The sequence below is a fragment of the Sorex araneus genome, chromosome 2 (assembly GCF_027595985.1).
Source record: "Sorex araneus isolate mSorAra2 chromosome 2, mSorAra2.pri, whole genome shotgun sequence".
Taxonomy (NCBI): Eukaryota; Metazoa; Chordata; class Mammalia; order Eulipotyphla; family Soricidae; genus Sorex; species Sorex araneus.
Genome location: NC_073303.1, coordinates 224,387,272 through 224,407,511, shown reverse-complemented (window position 1 = coordinate 224,407,511; position 20,240 = coordinate 224,387,272). Strand labels below are relative to the sequence as shown.

At 55.7% G+C, this 20,240-nt stretch overlaps 1 protein-coding gene across 1 annotated transcript; it reads left to right on the top strand.

Moving 5' to 3' along the window:
* Nucleotides 1-260: 260 nt before the first annotated feature.
* SOAT2 (sterol O-acyltransferase 2) lies at nt 261-14,177 on the top strand. Its single transcript, XM_055128367.1, has 15 exons — nt 261-375; nt 733-788; nt 1,364-1,500; nt 1,706-1,765; nt 2,287-2,394; nt 5,884-6,160; nt 6,607-6,688; nt 7,983-8,058; nt 8,732-8,777; nt 9,001-9,130; nt 10,170-10,267; nt 10,630-10,728; nt 12,603-12,738; nt 13,531-13,676; nt 13,827-14,177. The coding sequence occupies exons 1-15, from the start codon at nt 261-263 to the stop codon at nt 13,875-13,877; spliced, it is 1,617 nt and encodes a 538-aa protein (XP_054984342.1). The 3' UTR covers nt 13,878-14,177.
* Nucleotides 14,178-20,240: the final 6,063 nt, after the last annotated feature.

Below are 20,240 nucleotides of genomic sequence, written 5' to 3'. Positions count from 1 at the left end.
AGCCACCCGGCCTACAGGAGGAAGAGCCCTGGGTGGTGGCTGGACGCTGGTGGGCTGTGTGTGCCCCCCTGCCGGCGGGCAGTGCAGCCCCCTTATTGGAGAGGCTGTTTCCAGGCTCAGGCAACCTTGAGCGCTCCGGGAGGCTCCGGCTCCGGCAAGACTTTAGTCTTTGGAGCTGGAAGCGAGGCCGGGGTGGGGAGTGGCGGCAGGAGCGGAGGCCAGCGTGGACTGCAGCTGCCCGCTGCCCGGTCAGGACCGCCATGGACCCCAAGGCGGCCCGTCTGCGGAAGAGAGAGGAGCTGAAGGGACAGCGGGAGGACCGCACCTCCAGTCCCGGGGACGGTGAGCCACCCTCTGGGGGGGCCCAGAGCCCAGGTGGGGTGGAAGGGGGGGAGTGCACGAGAGGGGTCACGGCCCTCGCAGCTCATCGCTCCTGCTGCCCCAGGAGGTGCCATGGGCGGGAACGGAGACACCGGGAGCAGGAAGGGCGAAGAGGAACTTCCTGTTCCCAGGGACCCTCGTGCCTGTCCTCAGAGTCCCCACCTGATGGGGCCCCTCACTCACTGCCAGGGTAGCCTCATCGCCTGGTGACTTGCCCCCAGGAGATGGGGGGCAAGTCTGCCAAGAAGACGAGTATTTGTTCAGAGTGGCTCTAGGTTGGCAGGAGGCAGCAGAACCCTAACTCCTCTGTCCCCTGTGTCCCGTGTGTGTGTGTCCTTTGACCCGCCCTAGGAAGCCCTGACACCCCTGGAGGTCGGGACTTGGAGCAGTGGAGCCAACAGATGGAGGTGAGAGCCACCAGAGGTCAGAGGTCAGGAGAGCAGGTCCGGCGGAGGCGGGGGAGGGGCGTGAGGCCTGCTGGGACATGAACCCCCAGGTCGGGTCAGCGCTCCCAGATGACACGTCTGGGTTCTTCAAGCCCGTGTTCCCCCTCGGGTGCCTATCGCCCTTGCTTGCCTGCGTCCCCTCTGGGGAAGCCTGTGATCCCTCTCTTTCTCTCCCAGCACATCTTTCTATATAACTTTCGAAAAAAACATCAAAATAATAATAATAATAATAATAACTAATAATAATAATAATAATAATAATAAATAAAATAATGGCAGCTGGGGAACACAGGCCCACAGAGAACAGGGGCCAAAAGTCGCCCTGACTGTGGGGCTGGTTCAGGGAGAGTCGAGGAGGGTCAGCCTGATGAGGTGGCCAGGACTGGGCCTCAGACACTGGGGTTCTGGCTGTCACCCCCGCCCCCACCCCGGAAGGTCTGCGGGAGAGTCCAGGGAGCACCCTGCCCGCTCGCCCTAGCCACGATGGGCCAGGCGCGGAGCTCAGGTGTTGGGGGGTCTCCTGCTTTGTCCCGCAGGCGGTGAAGGCCCAGCTGCTGGAGCAGGCCCAGGGGCAGCTCCTGGAGCTTCTGGACCGGGCCATGCGAGAGGCCGTGCAGCTGTGCCCGCAGCCGGGGGCCTCCCCCCGCACCAGCCCCCCGGACACCGCCAGCAAGTGAGTCCGGAGTCGAGTAGGGGCCGACGTCGCCAGCCCGTGTCCCTTGCCAAGCACTGGTGTGGCCCCAGCCTTTGTCCCCGTTCTCTGCTGCCCAGCCCTGTCCCCGCACCCCCGCCCGGGCTCCCCAGGCGTGCGCCAGGCCCTGCTCTCTGCCCACTGCCTCTTCCTGTGAGTCCCGACCCAAACAGCCTTGTCCACTCAGGACCCGGGAGCCGGCTCTGGGAAAACGCAAAGTGTTTGTCGTGCGCAAGTCTCTGCTCGAGTAAGTCAAATGCGAATCGGGGAGGAAACGGTGGGGCCTTGGCGGGGCATCCGTAGGACCCGGGTCCCCGTCTCCAGGCTCTAAGTGGTTTAGGGGAGTGACGAGGAGAGGGTTTGCCCTTCAGCCCGGGTGAGGAAAGGGAGGAAGACTGTCGGGATGCTGGAGTCTGGGTTGGACTAATTTTTTTTTTTTTTTTTTTTTTTGCTTTTTGGGTCACACCCAGCGATGCTCAGGGGTTACTCCTGGCTTTGCACTCAGGAATTACTCCTGGCGGTGCTTGGGGGACCATATGGGATGCCGGGAATTGAACCTGGGTTGGCCGCGTGCAAGGCAAACGCCCTACCCGCTGTGCTATCGCTCCAGCCCCTGGAGAGGGTTTTGTGAGTGTAAATCCCAGCTGCCAGCTGGTCCCCTTAGCTACAGGGGCCTGGTGTGGGGCCCTGACCCTACCTGGGCTAGCACACCTGAGTGGGCCCATGTGACTGCAAACCCTCGGACACTGACCAGCTCTGTCCCCGCAGCGAGCTGATGGAGATACAGCACCTCCGCACCATCTACCACATGTTCATCGCTGGCCTGTGTGTGTTTATCATCAACACCCTAGTGATCGACTTCTTTGATGAGGGCAGGTAAGTCCCCTCCCACCGCCCCCCATCACTCCCAGGATGTCCTGGCCACCCCGTCACCACCTCCAGGCACCAGTGCTCCGAAGCTGCAGGCCGTTGATTACTAAACATGCTACAGCATTTATTCTACCACCTTGTAACATACTGTTTATTCTTTCTTATTTTTTATTTTTGGCTTTTTGGGTCACACCCGGCGATGCACAGGGTTACTCCTGGCTCTGCACTCAGGAATTACTCCTGGAAGTGCTCAGGGGACCCTATGGGATGCTGGGATTCGAATCTGGGTTGGCTGAGTGCAAGGCGGCCGCGTGCAAGCCCTACCCGCTGTGCTATTGCTCCAGCCCCACATACCGTTTATTCTAATATGCTCTTGCACCTCTTCCTCCTAAACTTTGAAACCTTTGATAACTTTTTTTTTTTTTACTTTTTGGGTAACACCTGGTGATGCTCAGGGGTTCCTCCTGGCTCTGCACTCAGGAATTACTCTAGACAGTGCTCAAAGGACCATATGGGATGTTGGGAATCAAATCTGGGTCGGTCGCATGCAAGGCAAATGCCCAACTAGCTGTACTATTGCTCCAGCCCCCTTTGATGATCTTTTTGTTTGTTTGGGGGCCTCACCCAGTGATGCCCAGGGGTTATTCCTGGCCCTGCACTCAAGAATTACTCCTGGCAGTGCTTGGGGGATGCTGGAGATTGAACCCAGGTTGGCCGTGTGCAAGGCAAATGCCTCACCCTGGTACTATCACTGGGGTCCTAAAGCCTTTGTTGACCGCTGGTGCCAGCCTTCCAAAGTTAGTCACTGTGGGGATGCAACACCCCTCAAAGATTCTTAACAGCAGAAGTACACGTGGAGGTGCTCACACACCATCTTCTCACATGCTCCCTGCCAAATCAGTGCTGTTCAGTTCAAGTAGCCGACCCCAGCGGTCCCCGACACCCCACCCAGTGTCCTGGGCCCTCCGCATCTTCCCCTCACATCTGCTGGGGACAACAAGGTGCACACGAGTCATTGGGTATGTTGTTTTCCCCAGAGAGCACAGCACCCCTTTCCTAGATGAACCTCAGCTGTCTACCCCTGGGGTCTGTATTCGCACGTCCTCACCCCAGCACACCCTCAGCAGGAGAGGAGGACCAAGTACCCCTACATTCAGCAACAGCCAAGTCTTTGGTAAAAGTGATGCTGTCAGTTGTATTTCTATTTAAAGCATCAAATTTCAATAAAACCTCAGAAGAGGGTCGGCTGTATCAATAATACTATTGATATAGCTCGTAGGGACTTGCCTTGCCAGTGGCCAACCCAGGTACAAACCACGACACCTGAGCACAGAGCCAGGAGTAAGCCCTGAACACCGTCAGGTATACCACCCCCCCCCCTCTCCAAACAAACATACAAAATAAATTCAAGAAGAGGGTTTAAGGGGCTGGAGCAATAGCACAGCGGGTAGGGCGTTTGCCTTGCATACAGCCGACCCGGGTTCGATTCCCAGCATCCCATATGGTCCCCTGAGCACCGCCAGAGGTAATTCCTGAGTGCAAAGCCAGGAGTAGCCCCTGTGCATTGCTGGGTGTGACGCCCCCCCCCCCAAAAAAAAGAAGAGGGTTTAAGGCACTTGCCTTGCACTGTATCTGTCCCACAAGCCCTGCCAGGAATGATTCCTGAGCACAGAACTCGGAGTAAGCACTGAGTCACTGAGTAACTGTGGGTGTGGCCCAAGCAAACAAACAAACAAAAAAAAACCCCACAAGGACATATGAAGTGTCTTGCTCCACAGAGGTAAGATCTGAGCACTCTAGGGCTTTCTTCAGAACATTTTCCAAGTATTCACATCCATACGGATGTCAGTCGCAAGATGTTTTGGCCGAGACTTATTTGCTTATTACGCAAATAATTTGCTCTACCTACTGTTCTGCCCCCATGCCCTAACAATCTATCGTAGATATCGATTTGCTCATGTCAGTTCAATGTTATGATGATAGAGTCAGGAGGAGTCAGTTTTTTTCATTTGGTCCTTTATTCAACATTTGGGTGTTTTTCAACTTTTTGTTATTTGAGTCACACCTGGCAGTCCTCAGAAGGCTGATCCGGGCTCTGTGCTCCAGGGTTGCTCCTGGGAGTGCTTAGGGTACCATATGGTGCAGGGACCTCCAACATGTAAAGCATAAACTCACCCACTTGAGCTGTCACTCTGGCCCCAGTAGTTTTTTTATTTGGTTTGATTTTGGGGCCACATCTACTCAGGGGTTATTCCTGTTTTATTTTATTTTTGTTTTGTTTTGTTTTGGGCCACATCTGACAATATTCTGGCTCTGCACTCAGAAATTACTTGGAAGATCAAATGGGATTATGGGATGCCATGGATAGAATCCAGGTCAGCCATGTGCAAGGCAAAGTGCCCTACGGCTGTATTATCTCTCTGGCCCCTGTTTTGTTTGGGGACCTCACCCAGCAGAACTCCAGGGCTACTCCTGGCAGTGTTTGGGGCACCATGAAGTGGCAGAAATTAAACCTGCACACTGTCGCTTTGAGTCATCTCTTCCATCCCTCTTTTCAAATCGGACTCTGTGTGTGGAGGGGGGGCAGGTGCTAAGGAGAATCCAGGGACTCATACAAGTGAGGAATTGTGATTTACCACTGAGTTCCACCAATTACCACTAAACATGGTTTTGGGGGTAAGAGAGAAAAGTGTGACACCCAAACTAGATTCCACTTCCAGTGGATCATCTGGGGGATCTAACCAAGTCTCCTGCATGCAAAAGTGTGCTCAGCCACACCTAAAATCAAACCTTTATTTCCCCCTTTGCTCTTGGGCCATATCCAGCTGTGCTCAGAGATTATTCTATGCTCATGGATCACTCCTGGTGGGGTTCAGGGGATCGTATGTAGTGCTGAGGGTTGAACCCAGGTCGGCTGTGTGCAAGGCAAGAGACTTAAGTGCTGTACTCTCTTTTTTTCTTTTTCTTTTTGGGTCACACATGGCGATGCACAGGGGTTACTCCTGGCTCTGCACTCAGGAGTTAGTCCTGGCGGCATTCAGGGGACCATATGGGATGCTGGGAATGGAACCCGGGTCGACCGCGTACAAGGCAAAACGCCCTACCCGCTGTGCTATTGCTCCGGCCCCAAGTGCTGTACTCTTAAGAAACAAAACACAGCCTATGGACACTTTAAAGCAACCAAACTAAGAAAATCGGTTAAGCTTTAAATATCTTCTATCCCAGCAATCAGGCCATAAAAAGCCCCGAGCACCTCGGAACCCTTAAAATACTGATCCAGGCTCAAACGTCAGAGGCAAACTCACTCCATGGCCCAGCCTCCCCGGGGAGTTCCCTTTGCCAATGCCTAGGGCAACAGAAGTGCCACCTTGCACACCGTTAGAGCTCATCACCTTAGCATGACCTCTCAGTCCGTCCTCCAAGATCTCTGATCGCTGTGGAAAGGGAAAGGGCGGGCCTGCACATTCCTCTCCTCTGTCTCTCCTCCACCCCAAGGCTGATGCTGGAGATTGACCTGCTGATCTTCAGTTTCGGACAGCTGCCCTTGGCGCTGATGACGTGGGTCCCCATGTTTCTGTCCACTCTGCTGGTACCCTATCAGGCCCTGCGACTGTGGGCGAGGCCCCGAGCTGCAGCAGCCTGGAAGCTGGGGGTGGGCCTGGCTTGCGCGCTGCTGCTGGCCCACACCCTTGTGCTCTGGGTGCTCCCGGTCCACGTGGCGATGAAGTACCAACTCCCACCGGCCTCCAGCAGTATCCTAGTGTTCGAGCAGGTGAGGGGCGGCACCCGCAGAGGGGGCGGGACCAGATACTTTCTGGTGGGCGGGGTTAGCCCCTGGGGGCGGGGCCTGGACCCTCCCTGGTGGGCAGGGTTAGTCCCGGGGGCGGGACCCGGGTACCTCCTGGTGGGCGGGGTTAGTTCTGGGGGCAGGGCCTGTGGCGGGGAGGTGGAGCGTGCCCTCAGGTGAACCCATGCTGCCAAGCAAAGATAATCTGACTCCGTGTAGAGTTCCAGGTAGAAGGCCTGATGAAGATTACACCCTGGCTTTTCCTGTGCCCTTTACCCTCGGTTCATCCCAGCCACTGCCGTGGTAGTCTCTAAAACGAGATGACGACTTAAAGTACAGGTTCTGATCAGAAAGCATTCGCTGCTCGCCCTGGAAAGGAGGGCGCAGCTGAACGACACACAGCAGTTTCCCCTCCCTCCACTCGGTCGCAGGTCAGGCTTCTGATGAAAAGCTATTCCTTCCTGCGAGAGGCGGTGCCAGGGACCCTTCATGGCAAAGGAGGTGAGGCCCTTGGCTCAGCTGGGCTGACTAGCAGAACCCCGTAAAAGCTCTTTATGTTTTGCTTTGTTTGGGGGCTACACCTGGCTGTGCTCGGGGTTTACTCCTAGCTCTTTGCCCAGGGATCACTCCTGCTAGGGTTTGGGGGACCATATGGAATACTGGGGATTAACCCTGCATTGGTCACATGCCAGGCAAGTGCCCTACCCACTGTGCTATCACTCTGGCCCTAACACACAAGTTCTTCTTGAACCCATCATGCTCATGAGATAAAGCTCTGGCTTCCAGCTGCGCCCTCTGGTCCCAGTCAAGCTGCATTTTACTAACTCTCTGGCCCCCGTTTTGGTTTGGTTTGGTTTGGCCATACCTGCAATACCTACGGGCTATTCCTGCACCCTCAGAGAGAGGCACCTCAGTTGCCTAGGACTTCTGGCACTTTCCTAATCTCAGACGGGGCTTGTTCTCAGGGAAGACCCAGGGTTTGTGAACCTTTGTTTAGGAAGTGGGAACAAGAGACCAAGTGGTTGAACTTGTGCACTGGACACAGTAGGCCCTGTGCCAGAAAAGGGGGTGTCTGGACAGAAGCCCTAGAAAAGGAGTGTTGAAGAGCATGTTCAGACCTGACTGTTTCCAGTTTCCCAGCTCACCCGGGGGCCCCACATGCAGCCCTCTCACCCATGCTCACGCCTCTGTCCTACCCAGCTCTCCTCACTCTGGCCCGAACGCCCTTTCCCAGGCCGGGGAGATGGCTTAAAGGGCTAGGACAAATGCTTTGCATACAGGTGTGATGCCTTGGGACTATATGGCCCCTCAAATACACTGCTAGGAACAGCCTTTAGGTACTGTCGGGTATGGCCCAAAACAAAATTAAAAAGGAGCCAGCGAGGGGCTGGAGCAGTAGCATAGCGGGTAGGGTGTTTTCCTTGCACGCGGCCAACCCGGGTTCGATTCCCAGCATCCCATACGGTCCCCTGAGCACCATCAGGGGTAATTCCTGAGTGCAGAGCCAGGAGTAACCCCTGTGCATCACCGGGTGTGACCCAAAAAGAAAAAAAAGGGGGGCCAGAGAGATAGTACAGTGGGTAGGGTGCTTGCCTAGAACACGGTCAATTTGGTTTTGAACCCTGGCATCACATATGGTTCCCTGAGTCCTGCCAGGAGTGATCCCCAACTAGAGATCCAGAAGCAAGCGCTGACTTACTCTCAATAGCTGAATGTGGTCCCCAAATAAAAACCAAACTCAACAAAACCAAAAATACCCTCACTCACCTTGCCCTGTCCCTACTGACCTCCCTTCTCCTTCCTCCAGGTGGGACCCCTAGTTTCTCCAGCTACCTCTATTTCCTCTTCTGCCCCACACTCATCTACAGGGAGAACTACCCCAGGTAAGACCCTGGGTCCCTTCTCCAAACGCCCAGCTACAGGGCCAGAGAGAGAGCACAATGGCCCAGGTACACACTCACCTTGCACATGGATAATCCATCTCTGGCACTAAATCATTCGTTAAGCAGCGTCATGAGTGACCCCTGAGCACAGAGATGGGAGCTGCCCCAGAACATTGCCAAGTAGTGTGTGTGTGTGTGTGTGTGTATACACCACCAACAATAAAACACCCAAATGCCCAGGCCTAGCAAGGCGGGTGTTCCCTCCTCTCTCTCCCTGGCGTCCCTACCACATTCCCAGGAAGCATCCCCCAAAGATGGCAGCTGAATGGGGTTGCCTACCCTTCCTCCTTGCATGACGCACAGTGACACCAAGGTGACCGGCTCTCCTGGATTGCCCAGGATTGTCCTGCTTTGGACACTGAAAATCGCAGGTGGTGGGAAAACCCTCAGCTTGGCCCCCCCAGCCAACAGCGAGCTCAAATCCCACCGGCCCTCTCTGTTACGGAAGCTGCAGAGTGTTCTAGATGCCCAGCTCCTCAGACAAGCCTTCTGGGGCTGGAGCAGCTGAGGGAACTCCAGAGAGAACCCCACGCCCCCCCACCCCCACCCGGTCCCAGCCTGAGCAGAAGCCAGGCAACAGCCTGAGACACACGTTGTCCCTTTCCCGCCGCAGGACACCCCGCGTCAGGTGGAATTACGTGGCCAAGAACTTTGCCCAGGTCAGAAGATGGGGGAGGGGCGGGGGTTGGGGGAGTGGGAGTGGTGACTCACCTGTCCCTGCCGCCCGAGGGAGCAGGGTGGGGAAGGCCCCGGAGGAGGGCAGAGGGTGGGGCCGAGGGAAGACAGGGATACTGGGCCAGAGTCCAGAAAGGGGGGCAGCAGTTCCCAGTGCCCCCGGCCCCCACCCACGCAGCGGCTGCCCCTCTGCACGCGCACGCGCAGACCCTGGGCTGCCTCCTCTACGCCTGCTTCATCCTCGGCCGCCTCTGTGTGCCCGTCTTCGCCAACATGAGCCGGGAGCCGTTCAGCACCCGCGCCCTGGTGCTCTCCATCATGCACGCCACCCTGCCAGGTCTGCGCGGGCAGGGCTGGAGGGCTGTGCCCGGGGAGGGGAGCTCCGGGGCGCCCCTTCTTCCTCTTGCTTACCCCGCACTCAGTGCTCACCACCCCCCCACTAGCCCCTCCTAGCCGTCCCCTCCCTTTGCTGCTCATCGTCGCGGTGTCCCTACTGTGCGCCCCCCCCCCCCCCCCGCTCTGCACGCCCTCTTTTTCGTTTTTGTTTTTGAGACACATTCGGCAGCCCTGATGCTCAGTGCTTACACGGGTCCTGCTCAGGATCACTCCTGACAGGCTCAGGGGGCCACATGGGTGCTGGGGATCAAACCTGAGCAAGCGCCCTACCTGCTGTCACTCCCATCAGCTCCTTTTTTTATTTGGGGGCTGCGCCTAGCAGTGCTCAGGGCTTATTCCCGGCTTTGCACTCGGGAGTCACTCCTGGCAGTGTTCGGGGGACCATATGGCATGCCGGAGACTGTGCACGGGACATATGCCCTCCCCGCTGTACTATCTCTCTGACGCCCCGGTTCCTTTGTGGAGGCCTAGTTCCCCCTCTGAGAGGCCTTCCCTGTGCAGCCATCCCTCACCGCAGCCCCCCTCGGCCCTGCACCCCACTTTCTTCAGCAGCTACTCTGCAGCTGACGTAACTGCACGGACACAGGCCCCTCCTCTTCTCTCACCCACTCTGTGATCTCCCAGGCCGGCCACATCCCCAATACCCGGCCCGAGTTCACCAGAAATGGGTTAACTCACAAATGTCTGAATTGCCGAGTAACTAATGGGACCTGGGTAAGGACGGCGGCCCCAGGGGCCCGCAGGATAGGCCCGCGGGTAAGGTTGCACACAGCTGACCCAGGTTCAGTCCCCGACACCCCAGGGTCCTGCCAGGAGTGATCCCCGAGTGAAGAGCCGGGAGTAAGCCCTGAGCAGAGCTGGTGTGGCCCCCACACAGAAGAACTGAGGCCCCGTGACTGCTGAGCTGGGGTTCCCCACCCCTTCCCGGGGTCCTCCCGGGTGGCCGGCCTGACGCGCCGCCCCTTGTCCCTCCTGGCCAGGCATCCTCATACTGCTGCTCGTCTTCTTTGCCTTCCTGCACTGCTGGCTTAACGCCTTCGCAGAGATGCTGCGATTCGGAGACAGAATGTTCTACCAGGTAGGGCCAGGCCCCGGGCCGTGTGGTTGCTGGGTGAGAGACGGCTGGGGAGAGACCGGGACGAGGGGGGCTCTGTCGGGTGTCCCCTCAGCCGTGCCACCACCCTCTCCCACAATGAGGCACCCTCCCCCACGGCAACAGCTTTCCTGGGTGGGTGCTTTGGACTCTTCCTCTCCTGAGAAGGGACGGGGGGGGAAGGGGGGGCCCCATCAGACCCTGACTGAGCCCCGGGAGAATGGCGGCTGCCCTCATGCTGCCAGCCGCCAGCCTCATGGGAAATTTGGGGCCAGGGCCAGATGTGGGGAGCCGCTGGGGCCAGGCGGGCACAGGCCCTGACGCCCCCCGAACCTGCCCCTCCCCAGGACTGGTGGAACTCCACGTCCTTCTCCAACTACTACCGGACCTGGAACGTGGTGGTGCATGACTGGCTCTACAGCTACATCTACCAGGACGGACTGTGGGTAGGGGCTCCCCGCACCCCTGCAGCCTGGCTCCCGCCCGCTCAGCACCGCACCGCTCCCTGGATTCCGAGTGTCCGTATTCCACCCATGACCAAGATGGAAAACGTTGTTCAGGGTTTAATGTTGTTCTTCCTTGTTCTTTTTTCTTTTCTTTTTGTTTTTCAGTTTTGGGGCCACATTTGGCAGTGCTCAGGGGTTACTTCTGGCTCTGTGCTCAGGAATTATTCCTGGTAGTGCTTCAGAGGACCAAATGGGGTTCTGAGAATCAAACCCAGGTCATCGTGTGCAAGGCAAATGCCCTACCCATTGGACTATCACTCTGACCCCTACCCTCATTCTTTTTTTTTTTTTTTTGCTTTTTTTGGGTCACATCCGGTGATGCTCAGGGGTTACTCCTGGCTCTGCACTCAGGAATTACTCCTGGTGGTGCTTGGGGGACCATATGGGATGCTGGGGATCGAACCTGGGTCGGCCGCGTGCAAGGCAAACGCCCTACCTGCTGTGCTATTGCTCCAGCCCCTTTCCCTCATTCTTAATTGCACCCCCTGCACAGGGCTTTGCCCCCACCTTAGCTCTGATGATCCTTGCGAGGATCATTCATATGGCCATTTTACTTTATCAAGAGATTTTTGTTTTTGATTTTCTTTTTGGGTCACACCTGGCGATGCTCAGGGGTTACTCCTGACTCTGCACTCAGGAATTACTCCTGGCGGTGCTCAGGGGACCATATGGAATGCTGGGGATCGAACCTGGGTTGGCCACGTGCAAGGCAAATGCCCTCCCTGCTGTGCTATGGCTCCAGCCCTTATCAAGGGTTTTTATTTAGCCTGTACAGTAACCCTGAAAAATTAGCTTTTATAAAAAAAAAAAAAAAAAAAAACCTGGGGGCCACAGCTGGTGGTACTCAGGATTTACTCGGCTCTGAACTAGGGATCATTACTGGCAGAGCTCAAGGGACCACATGAGGTGCCAGAGATCAAATCCAGGTTGGTCACCTGCAAGGCAAGAGTTGTATCAACTGTACTAGCTCTTCCATCCCAGAGAGAAGCATTGTTATACCTCCTCTTAAGAACTGCATCTAGGGAGGCTGGAGCACTAGTACAGCAGGTAGGGCGTTTGCCTTGCATGCGGCCAACCCGGGTTTGATTCCCAGCATCTCATATGGTCCCCTGAGCACTGCCAGGAGTAATTCCTGAGTGTAGAACCAGGAGTAACCCCTGTGCATCGTCGGGTGTGACCCCAAAAGAAAGAACTGCATCTAGGGAGTGAGTGGCAGCTCAGTAGACTGAGCACGTTTGCATGTAGAAAGTCTGGTTCCATCCTCAGCATTGCTTGGTCTCCTGAGTACTGAGCAGGGAGCAGACCCCAAGCACTGTGAGGTCTGACCTAAAACACAACAGCAGTGAAAAAAAAAATTGTATTGAGGGTGAGGTAGGATAGAGGTAAGGCACTTGCCTTACACACAACTGACCCAAATTTGACCTGTGGTACTACATACAGTCTCCTGAGCATCACCAGGAATGATCCCTGAGTACAGAGCCAGAAGTAAGCCCTGAGCACTGCCGGTATGGCCGCCCACCCCTAGAACCAAAAAGTCAAATAAGTGTATGTCTTGCATGCTTGAAATCTGGGGTTGATCTTTGGCAGTCCACTTGTCACTGTCACTGTCACTGTCATTCCATTGTTCATTGATTTGCTCGAGCGGGCACCAGTATCATCTCCAGTGTGAGACTTCCATCTCAGTCCCAGTGGGCAGCTAGGGTGTTCTTAAGTAGTACCAACTTCAGCCGGCTTTGCCCCCAGTCCCGTATTCTTCCCGCTGCCCCCCACTCTGTGCAGGGGCTCACTCCTGCCTCCCCGCTCCCCTCCGCCAGCTCCTGGGTGGCCGGGCCCGAGGCGCAGCCAAGCTGGGCGTGTTCCTGGTCTCTGCGGTGGTCCATGAGTACATTGTCTGCTTCGTCCTGGGCTTCTTCTACCCAGTCATGCTGGTCCTCTTCCTGGGCATCGGAGGTGAGCCCTGGCCTGGGTGGCACCGGGAGGGAAGCCACCCAGGGGGAGGGAGCTGGGGTCCTACTCAGTTTTGAGGCTGAAGGGGCACTCCAAGACAAGGGAGGCAGCATGAGGGTTGGTGGGGGGGGTCGCTGAGAGAAGGCTCCTGTTGAGGGGACGAATGCAGAGAGGATAATGAGGGGCCCAGGAGGTTAGGGGTGTGGCAGGAATGCCAAGTCAATGAGGCAGACACAGGTTCTCAGCCTCCCCTGCGCTGCCTACGGGCTGGGCGCATTGCACATCCGGGAGGCACTTTCCTGGCACGTGGCCAACCTGGGTTCAATCCCCCGAATCTTTTTTTTTTTCTTTTTGGGTCACACCCAGCAATGCACAGGGGTCACTCCTGGCTCATGCACTCAGGAATCACCCCTGGCGGTGCTCAGGGGACCATATGGGATGCTGGGATTCGAACCCGGGTCGGCCGCGTGCAGGGCAAACGCCCTACCCGCTGTGCTATCACTCCAGCCCCAATCCCCCGCATCTTATTAGCGTCCCCTGAGCTCGCCAGGAGCAACCACCTGGGCTCAGCTGAGTGTGACCCAAGAGCCTAAAAATTAAAAACAAAAGCAAAAAAAAAAAAAAAAAACCCACCTATGCTGCCACCAGCTCCAGGGGTTTCGGCTGTGGGCTCAAGATCTTCAGAGGGGCTTCCTGCCCCTTCAGCTCCCGGTGCCTGGCGGGAGGAGGGCGGCGCGGGCGACCCCGCCCGGGGCCTGGGGCTGGGGTGACAGCTTCTCTGCCTCGCCCCTGCAGGGCTGCTGAACTTCATGATGCACGACCGGCACACGGGCCCCGCGTGGAACGTGCTCATGTGGACGCTGCTGTTCCTGGGCCAGGGCATCCAGGTCAGCCTGTACTGCCAGGAGTGGTACGCACGGCGCCAGTGCCCCCTGAACCAGGTAAGGCCGCAAGGAGGCCCCCTCCCAACAGCCAGAGCCAAGCCAGGGTTGGGGGCGCCTGGCCTGGCTGAGGCATGTGGGGCTCCCGTCTGAGGTGTGCAGGGGGGGCACCGGGAGGGCCCCCTCCAAACTCACCCTTCTTCGGCACAGACAACCTTCTGGGGGCTGGTGACGCCGCGCTCTTGGTCCTGCCATTCCTAGAGGTCAGGGCACCGTTGCAGCCCTGACGCCACCAGCAGCTTCTTCCCCGCCACGGCCGGGCTGGGGGGGGTGCCTCTCTCCAGCGCCCCCCACTCCGAGACCCATGGAGACATGCAGAGCCCTGCAGGGGACTCTAGGGACAGGTCTGTGCAGCTGCCTCGAGACTCAGAGTGGAGGTGACTCTCGAGCTGTCACCCCCCTGGACGAGCACAGGGCCCCTCCCGAGGCACGTCCAGGCCCAGGGGGACCGAGTTCCAGGTGAGGTGACTTGGAGAAATGCCCCCAACAAGCTGGATTGGGCACCTGCTTTGTCCTTCTTCCAATACTCTTTATAAATAATAAACTCGTGTGTCTCTTTTTGACTCCTCCATTTGGGGAAGGCCCGCGGGAGGCCTTTCAGCGGGGGGCGGGGGGGCTTCCTCACCACCCCCCACCATGGCGTGTTGTCCCGAAAGGCGAAGTCTCCAGTGGGAACTTTCAACTTCCGGTGGGAGTTGAAGTTTGGGAAGAACTCTGGGTGTTGGGGGAAGACCACCGGGGCAGGGGTGAGGGTCCGAGTGTCCTGCAGCCCGTCAGTGCCATTGGGTGCCAGGGAAAGAAAGAGGCGATGTGGGGGGCCAGAGCGATAGCACAGCGGGGGCAGGGGCTTGCCGTGCCTCTTCTCAAGCCACAAATCAAGGGGGGGGGTGCCCACAAGGGCTGTGGCGGAGGGAGAGCTCTGAGTGGATGCCTCCGTGTCAACCTCGTGCTGTGGATGAGTTGAAGAATCAAACGTCAGATGAAGAGACAGTGTTTCCCTGACACTGGGTGAATACCCTTAACCTAAAAATAAAATAAAGTGAATGTGGGGCCGAGACTGGAGCGATAGCACAGCCGGTAGGGTGTTTGCCTTGCATGCGGCTGACCCAGGTTCAATTCCTCCATCCCTCTCGGAGAGCCCGGCAAGCTACCGAGAGTATCCCACCCGCACGGCAGAACCTGGCAAGCTCCCCGGGGCATATTCGATATGCCAAAAACAGTCACAACACGTCTCACCATGGAGACGTTACTGGTGCCCACTCGAGCAAATTGATGAACAATGGAACAACAGTGCTACAGGGCTAATGTGGGGGAGAGGGAGAGATGGGTGAGCTGAGACCAGGCTTTGCACATGGGAGGTTTGCTCCCCAGCCCTCGCGGGAGCTTGCTACCCCCTTGCTACCCCTTGCTACCCCAGCAGCAAGCCCCAGCAGCCTCTCGGAACGGCCAGGTGTGGCCCAAACACAAACAAACACATTTTGAAGAAGGGGAAAGAGAGCTGGGGAAGAGAGAAGCTTGGTTTGTGGTGCATTCTAAATCAAAGCCCGATCCACCAACACGACTTGTTCTGGGAACTGGTCAGCAAGGCCGAATCTCAGGGCCCCTCAGGTCTAATGAATCAGAAAGTCCTGGCGTGGGGCTCCGCCATCTGTAGGAACAATTCCTGGCAGGGGTGCAAGTGAACACTCGGGGTTGAGAGCCACTATTCTCGGGAATTTCCACTCCCCTCTCCAGATAACGTCCCCTGGCCCCCTGGCTGCCAGGCTGGCCAGCACAGGGGTGAGGGGAGAGGGTGCGAGGAACTTAAGAAACTTAGCAGGAGCGAAGGGGAAGGTCTGGCATTGGCTGAAGTGTCCTTGGTCCCCCAGTCAGGGGGGCTGCAAAATGCAGACGGGACCCGGAGGCAGAGGACCAGGACTAAGGGCTAGACTCGAAGGACAGTCATAGCTGCTTTCCGCCCTACAGGCGAGACACCAATGGCAACCTTACAACCTAAAAAAAGGTTAGGGCACTTAAAAAGATTTTTGTTTTGCTTTTAGGGTCACACCCAGTGATGCACAAGGATTATTCCTGGCTCTGCACTCAGGAATTACTCCTGGCGGTGCTTGGGGGACCCTATGAGATGCTGGGAATCGAACCCGGGTCGGCTGCGTACAGGCAAACACCCTACCCGCGGTGCTATCACTCCAGCCCCCTTAAAAAAAGGATTTTTTTTTTTTTTGCTTTTTGGGTCACACCCGGCGATACACAGGGGTCACTCCTGGCTCTGCACTCAGGAACCACCCCTGGCGGTACTCAGGGGACCATATGGGATGCTGGGAATCGAACCCGGGTCTGCCGCGTACAGGCAAACATCCTACCCGCTGTGCTATCATTCCAGCCCCCTTAAAAAAAGATTTTTAAGTCATTATCTTAAAAAGTATTTTCTGAGGGGCTGAAGAGATAGTAGAGCAGAAAAGGCGCTTGCCTTACACACAACTGATGCTTTTATAATCCTCAGTACCAAGTATGACCCCTGGGCCTGACAGGAGTGACTTCTGAGCACAGGGCCAAGACTGAGCCCTGAGCACTGCCAGATGTGGTCCCTCTAATATTTCCCCCCAAAAAAAGTATTTTCTGGGGAGCCGGAGAGATCCCAGCACCCCATACGGTCCCCTGAGCACAGAGCCAGGAGTGAGTCCTGATCACCGCTGGGTGTGACCCCACTTCTTCTCCCCCCGCGCAAATCACTTCTGGAAATTAAAAAAAAAAAAAAAAGCCATCATTTTTCATCAAAAGGAAAAGCAATACATGTGCTGAGAGAGAACTCTGGTTTCTGCTGAGACTAAAATCAGTGGCTTGGAAGAACAAGCGGAAAAAACGATTTCAGAGCACAGGGCAAGTAATATGAAGAGATGGAAATAATGAGGAAAATATGAGACTTGGAGACTAGATCCAGTAGCTCTAACAGTCAAATGCTTCGCTCCAAAAGAAAGAAAAGGCATAAAGAGAGGAAAGCTGAAAGGGCTCAAGAAGATAGAGAAAGAAACGTTATGCATCTCAGCAGGACATGCCTGAAGCCCAGCATCAAAGGACACTTTCTGCAGAGAGCTCAGGGTCAGTGCATGTGCTTTGCGTGTTAGGGGTGCATGTTTCATCCCTAGCACAGAAGCTCCCCCAAGCAACACTGGGAGTGAACCCTGAGCACAGAATCCAGAGCAGCCCCTGAATACTTCTGTGTGTGGCCCAAACATCACACTCATGCACACATGGGCACACACATGCACACACAATTACACATGTGCATGCACACATGCATGCGCATATACACACATGCACATGTGCACAGACATGCACACTCACACACAAGCATGCACTCACATATGCACACACATGCACATGTACACATATGCACACACATATGCACGTATGCATGTTCACACACATGTACACAGAACTTACACTATTCAACACTTATGGCAACTGAGAGAGACCTATTCCCAGAACTCAGAAAACTAGATTAAATGCTCAGCAACCCCTAGAAGTTGGAAACTGAATGAGAGATAAGTAAAACTTAGTTCTGTCTCCCTTATTGGGATAGAAATGGCAGGAAGTAAAACATCTTTGGGTTTGGGGCCCTATTCAGCTTCATACTTGAATTGAGCAACACAGGTTGCTCCTGGCGGTGGGAAAACCACATGGTACCAGTAATCAAACCGAGGGGTCCCATAAGCAAAGCATATTCTCAGCCTGCTGAGCTCCCGGGGCCAAGAATACATTTAATCAATTATTTATTTTGGTTCTGGGGACCTGTAGTGCTCAGAGGATCAGAGGCTGTGCATAAGGGCAAATGCCTTAACCCCTGTACTATTTTTCTTCCCCCCTTTTGCCCTGTGGCACTCTTACACCCACAGGGGAATAGAGTTGCACCCCATCCCCTTGCAAGGCCACGGATGTGCCTAGAGAGGAGATGAGTAGAGAAGCAGAGAAAGTCTTGGGGTCACACTCTGCCCAGTTGGGCTCTCTGCCACGTCTTCCTTTCTGGGGTCTCCTTACTGCCACTCCCAAAACTCTGCCCCCACCCGCTTGCTTCTTCCCCTATCACCTCGCCCTATGAATTTTTGTTTGTTTGTTTTTTGGGTCACACCCGGCGATGCACAGGGGTCACTCCTGGCTCTGCACTCAGGAATTACCCCAGACGGTGCTCAGAGGACCATATGGGATGCTGGGAATCGAACCTGGGTCAGCCGCATGCAAGGCAAGCACCCTACCCACTGTGCTATCACTCCAGTCCCTTCACCCTATGACTTTTAAAGCTTATTTTGTTTGGGGGCCACACCCAGCAGTGCTCAGGGCTTACTCCTGTCTCTGTGCTCAGGGACCACTCCTGGCAGGCTCACAGGACCTTGTGGGATGCCAGGGATTGAACCTGGGTCGGCTGCCTGCAAGGCCAAGCCCTACCCGCTGTACTATCGTGCCAGCCCCCACCCTGTGATTTTGCTCAGCCTTTTCTCCCAATCTCCTTGCCTGGCCTGGAACCCCAGGGCTGCCCTTTGCCCTGCCCTGGTCTCACGCAGCCTGCCCAGTGCTGGGTGCCCACAGTCCTCCCTCCTTGCTGTTCTGTTTGACCCATGCCCACCCTGCACATCCATCACACACGCGACAGGTCTGGAATAAACATTTCAAATGGATATTTCAGGGCTGGAACAGTAGCACAGCAGGTAGGGCGTTTGCCTTGCACGCGGTCGACCTGGGTTCGATTCCCAGCATCCCATATGGTCTCCTGAGCGCAGAGCCAGGAGTAACCCTTGTGCATCGCCGGGTGTGACCCAAAAAGCAAAAAAAAAAAAAAAAATCAAATGGATATTTCCACAAAGTCCACCATCCTACTATTCTCTGAGGGACTTTCCGCTCTTCAAAGAATCCTATTTCAATGGGAATAGGAGGGAGTCCGATAGGCTGGCACATGTGGAAGGCCTGGCTTGACCCTCCAATACCAAATGGCTTCTTGAGCAATGCCAGGGGTGACCGGAGAGCAAGTGCCAGGAGTAGCACCAGCACATGGCCAGGTGTAGCCTCCTAAAAACGAAAATAAAAATGAAACCCCTATTTCAGTTTTCCCATCAGCCCTCGCCAGGTCCTTGTTCCAATTTTCTCCTGCGAACCAGAGGAATTAACCTTCTCTCTCCTCACCATCTCAATGAACTCTGCCCCCCAACTTTCTTCTCTACCACTGTGTTCCATCAGCCTCCAGAGACCCCCTTCTGCACGGCCTGTCTCTCACTTCCTTTCTAGTCACCCCACATCCTCGTAAGCTGACGCACTTCTCAAGTCTCGTCTTTTCCCACTTCTGGAAACAGTTGTACATGCTCACGACTGTGGATTCTTACCCCATTTACTTTGTTGTTGTTGTTGTTGTTGTTGTTTGGTTTTGGGCCACACCCGGAGATGCTCAGGGGCTACTCCTGTCTCTCCACTCAGGAGTTACTCCTGGTGGTGCTTGGGGGATCATACGGGATGCCGGGGATCGAACCCGGGTCGGCTGTGTGTAAGGCAAATGCCCTATCTGCTGTAGTATTGCTCCAGCCCCATTTACTTTTTTTTTTTTCTTTTGCATTTTGGGTCACACTCGGCGATGCTCAGGGGTTACTCCTGGCCCATGCACTCAGGAATTACCCCTGGCAGTGCTCAGGGGACCATATGGGATGCTGGGAATCGAACCCGGGTCGACCGTGTACAAGGCAAACACCCTCCCCACTGTGCTATCGCTCCAGCCCCGCCCCTCCCCCCATTTACTTTTATATATGCTTAGTGCCAGGGATCAAATCTAGGGTTTTACACAGGCAAGACAAGTGTTTTTGCTGAGTCACATCCCTGGCCCCCTTCACTTTTTTCTCTCTCGTGGGAGTGGGGTCACATTTTGCAGAGCTGGGAGGAGGGGTCACTCCCAGCAGTGTGAAGTCCTCTGACCCCTGTACTATCTCCCCCTTCAATTTTTTTTTTTTATGGTGTGGGTTTTTTTTTTTTCTTTTTGGGTCACACCCGGCGATGCACAGGGGTTACTTCTGGCTCTGCACTCAGGAATTACTCCTGGCGATGCTTAGGGGACCATATGGGATGCTGGGATTCGAACCTGGGTCGGCCGCGTGCAAGGCAAACGCCCTACCCGCTCCCCTTCAATTTTTTTTGAGGGGCCACACCGAACAACACTCAGGGCTTACTCCTGGTGGGGCTCAAGGTACCACATGGGGTGGCAGGGATCAGGGTTGGCTACCCTCAAGGCGCTAAGCGCTCTACCCACTGTATTCTGGTGCCCATCCCCTTTCACTTCCGTGTTAATCATTGGTCTACACGTGTACCTCTCATGTTTAAATTATCCGTTGAAGCACCAGGGATCACACATGTAAGGCATTTGCTCTACCACTTAGCCACTTCCTGGCCCACCATTTTTTTTTTGGGGGGGCACACCCAGCTGTGATGAGTACTTACTCTCAAGTCTAGACTCAGGGATTACTTCTGGTAAGATTACTTGGGGGACCCTTTGTGGAGCTGGGGCTCAAACCCAGGGCTGGGCTGTGTGGAAGG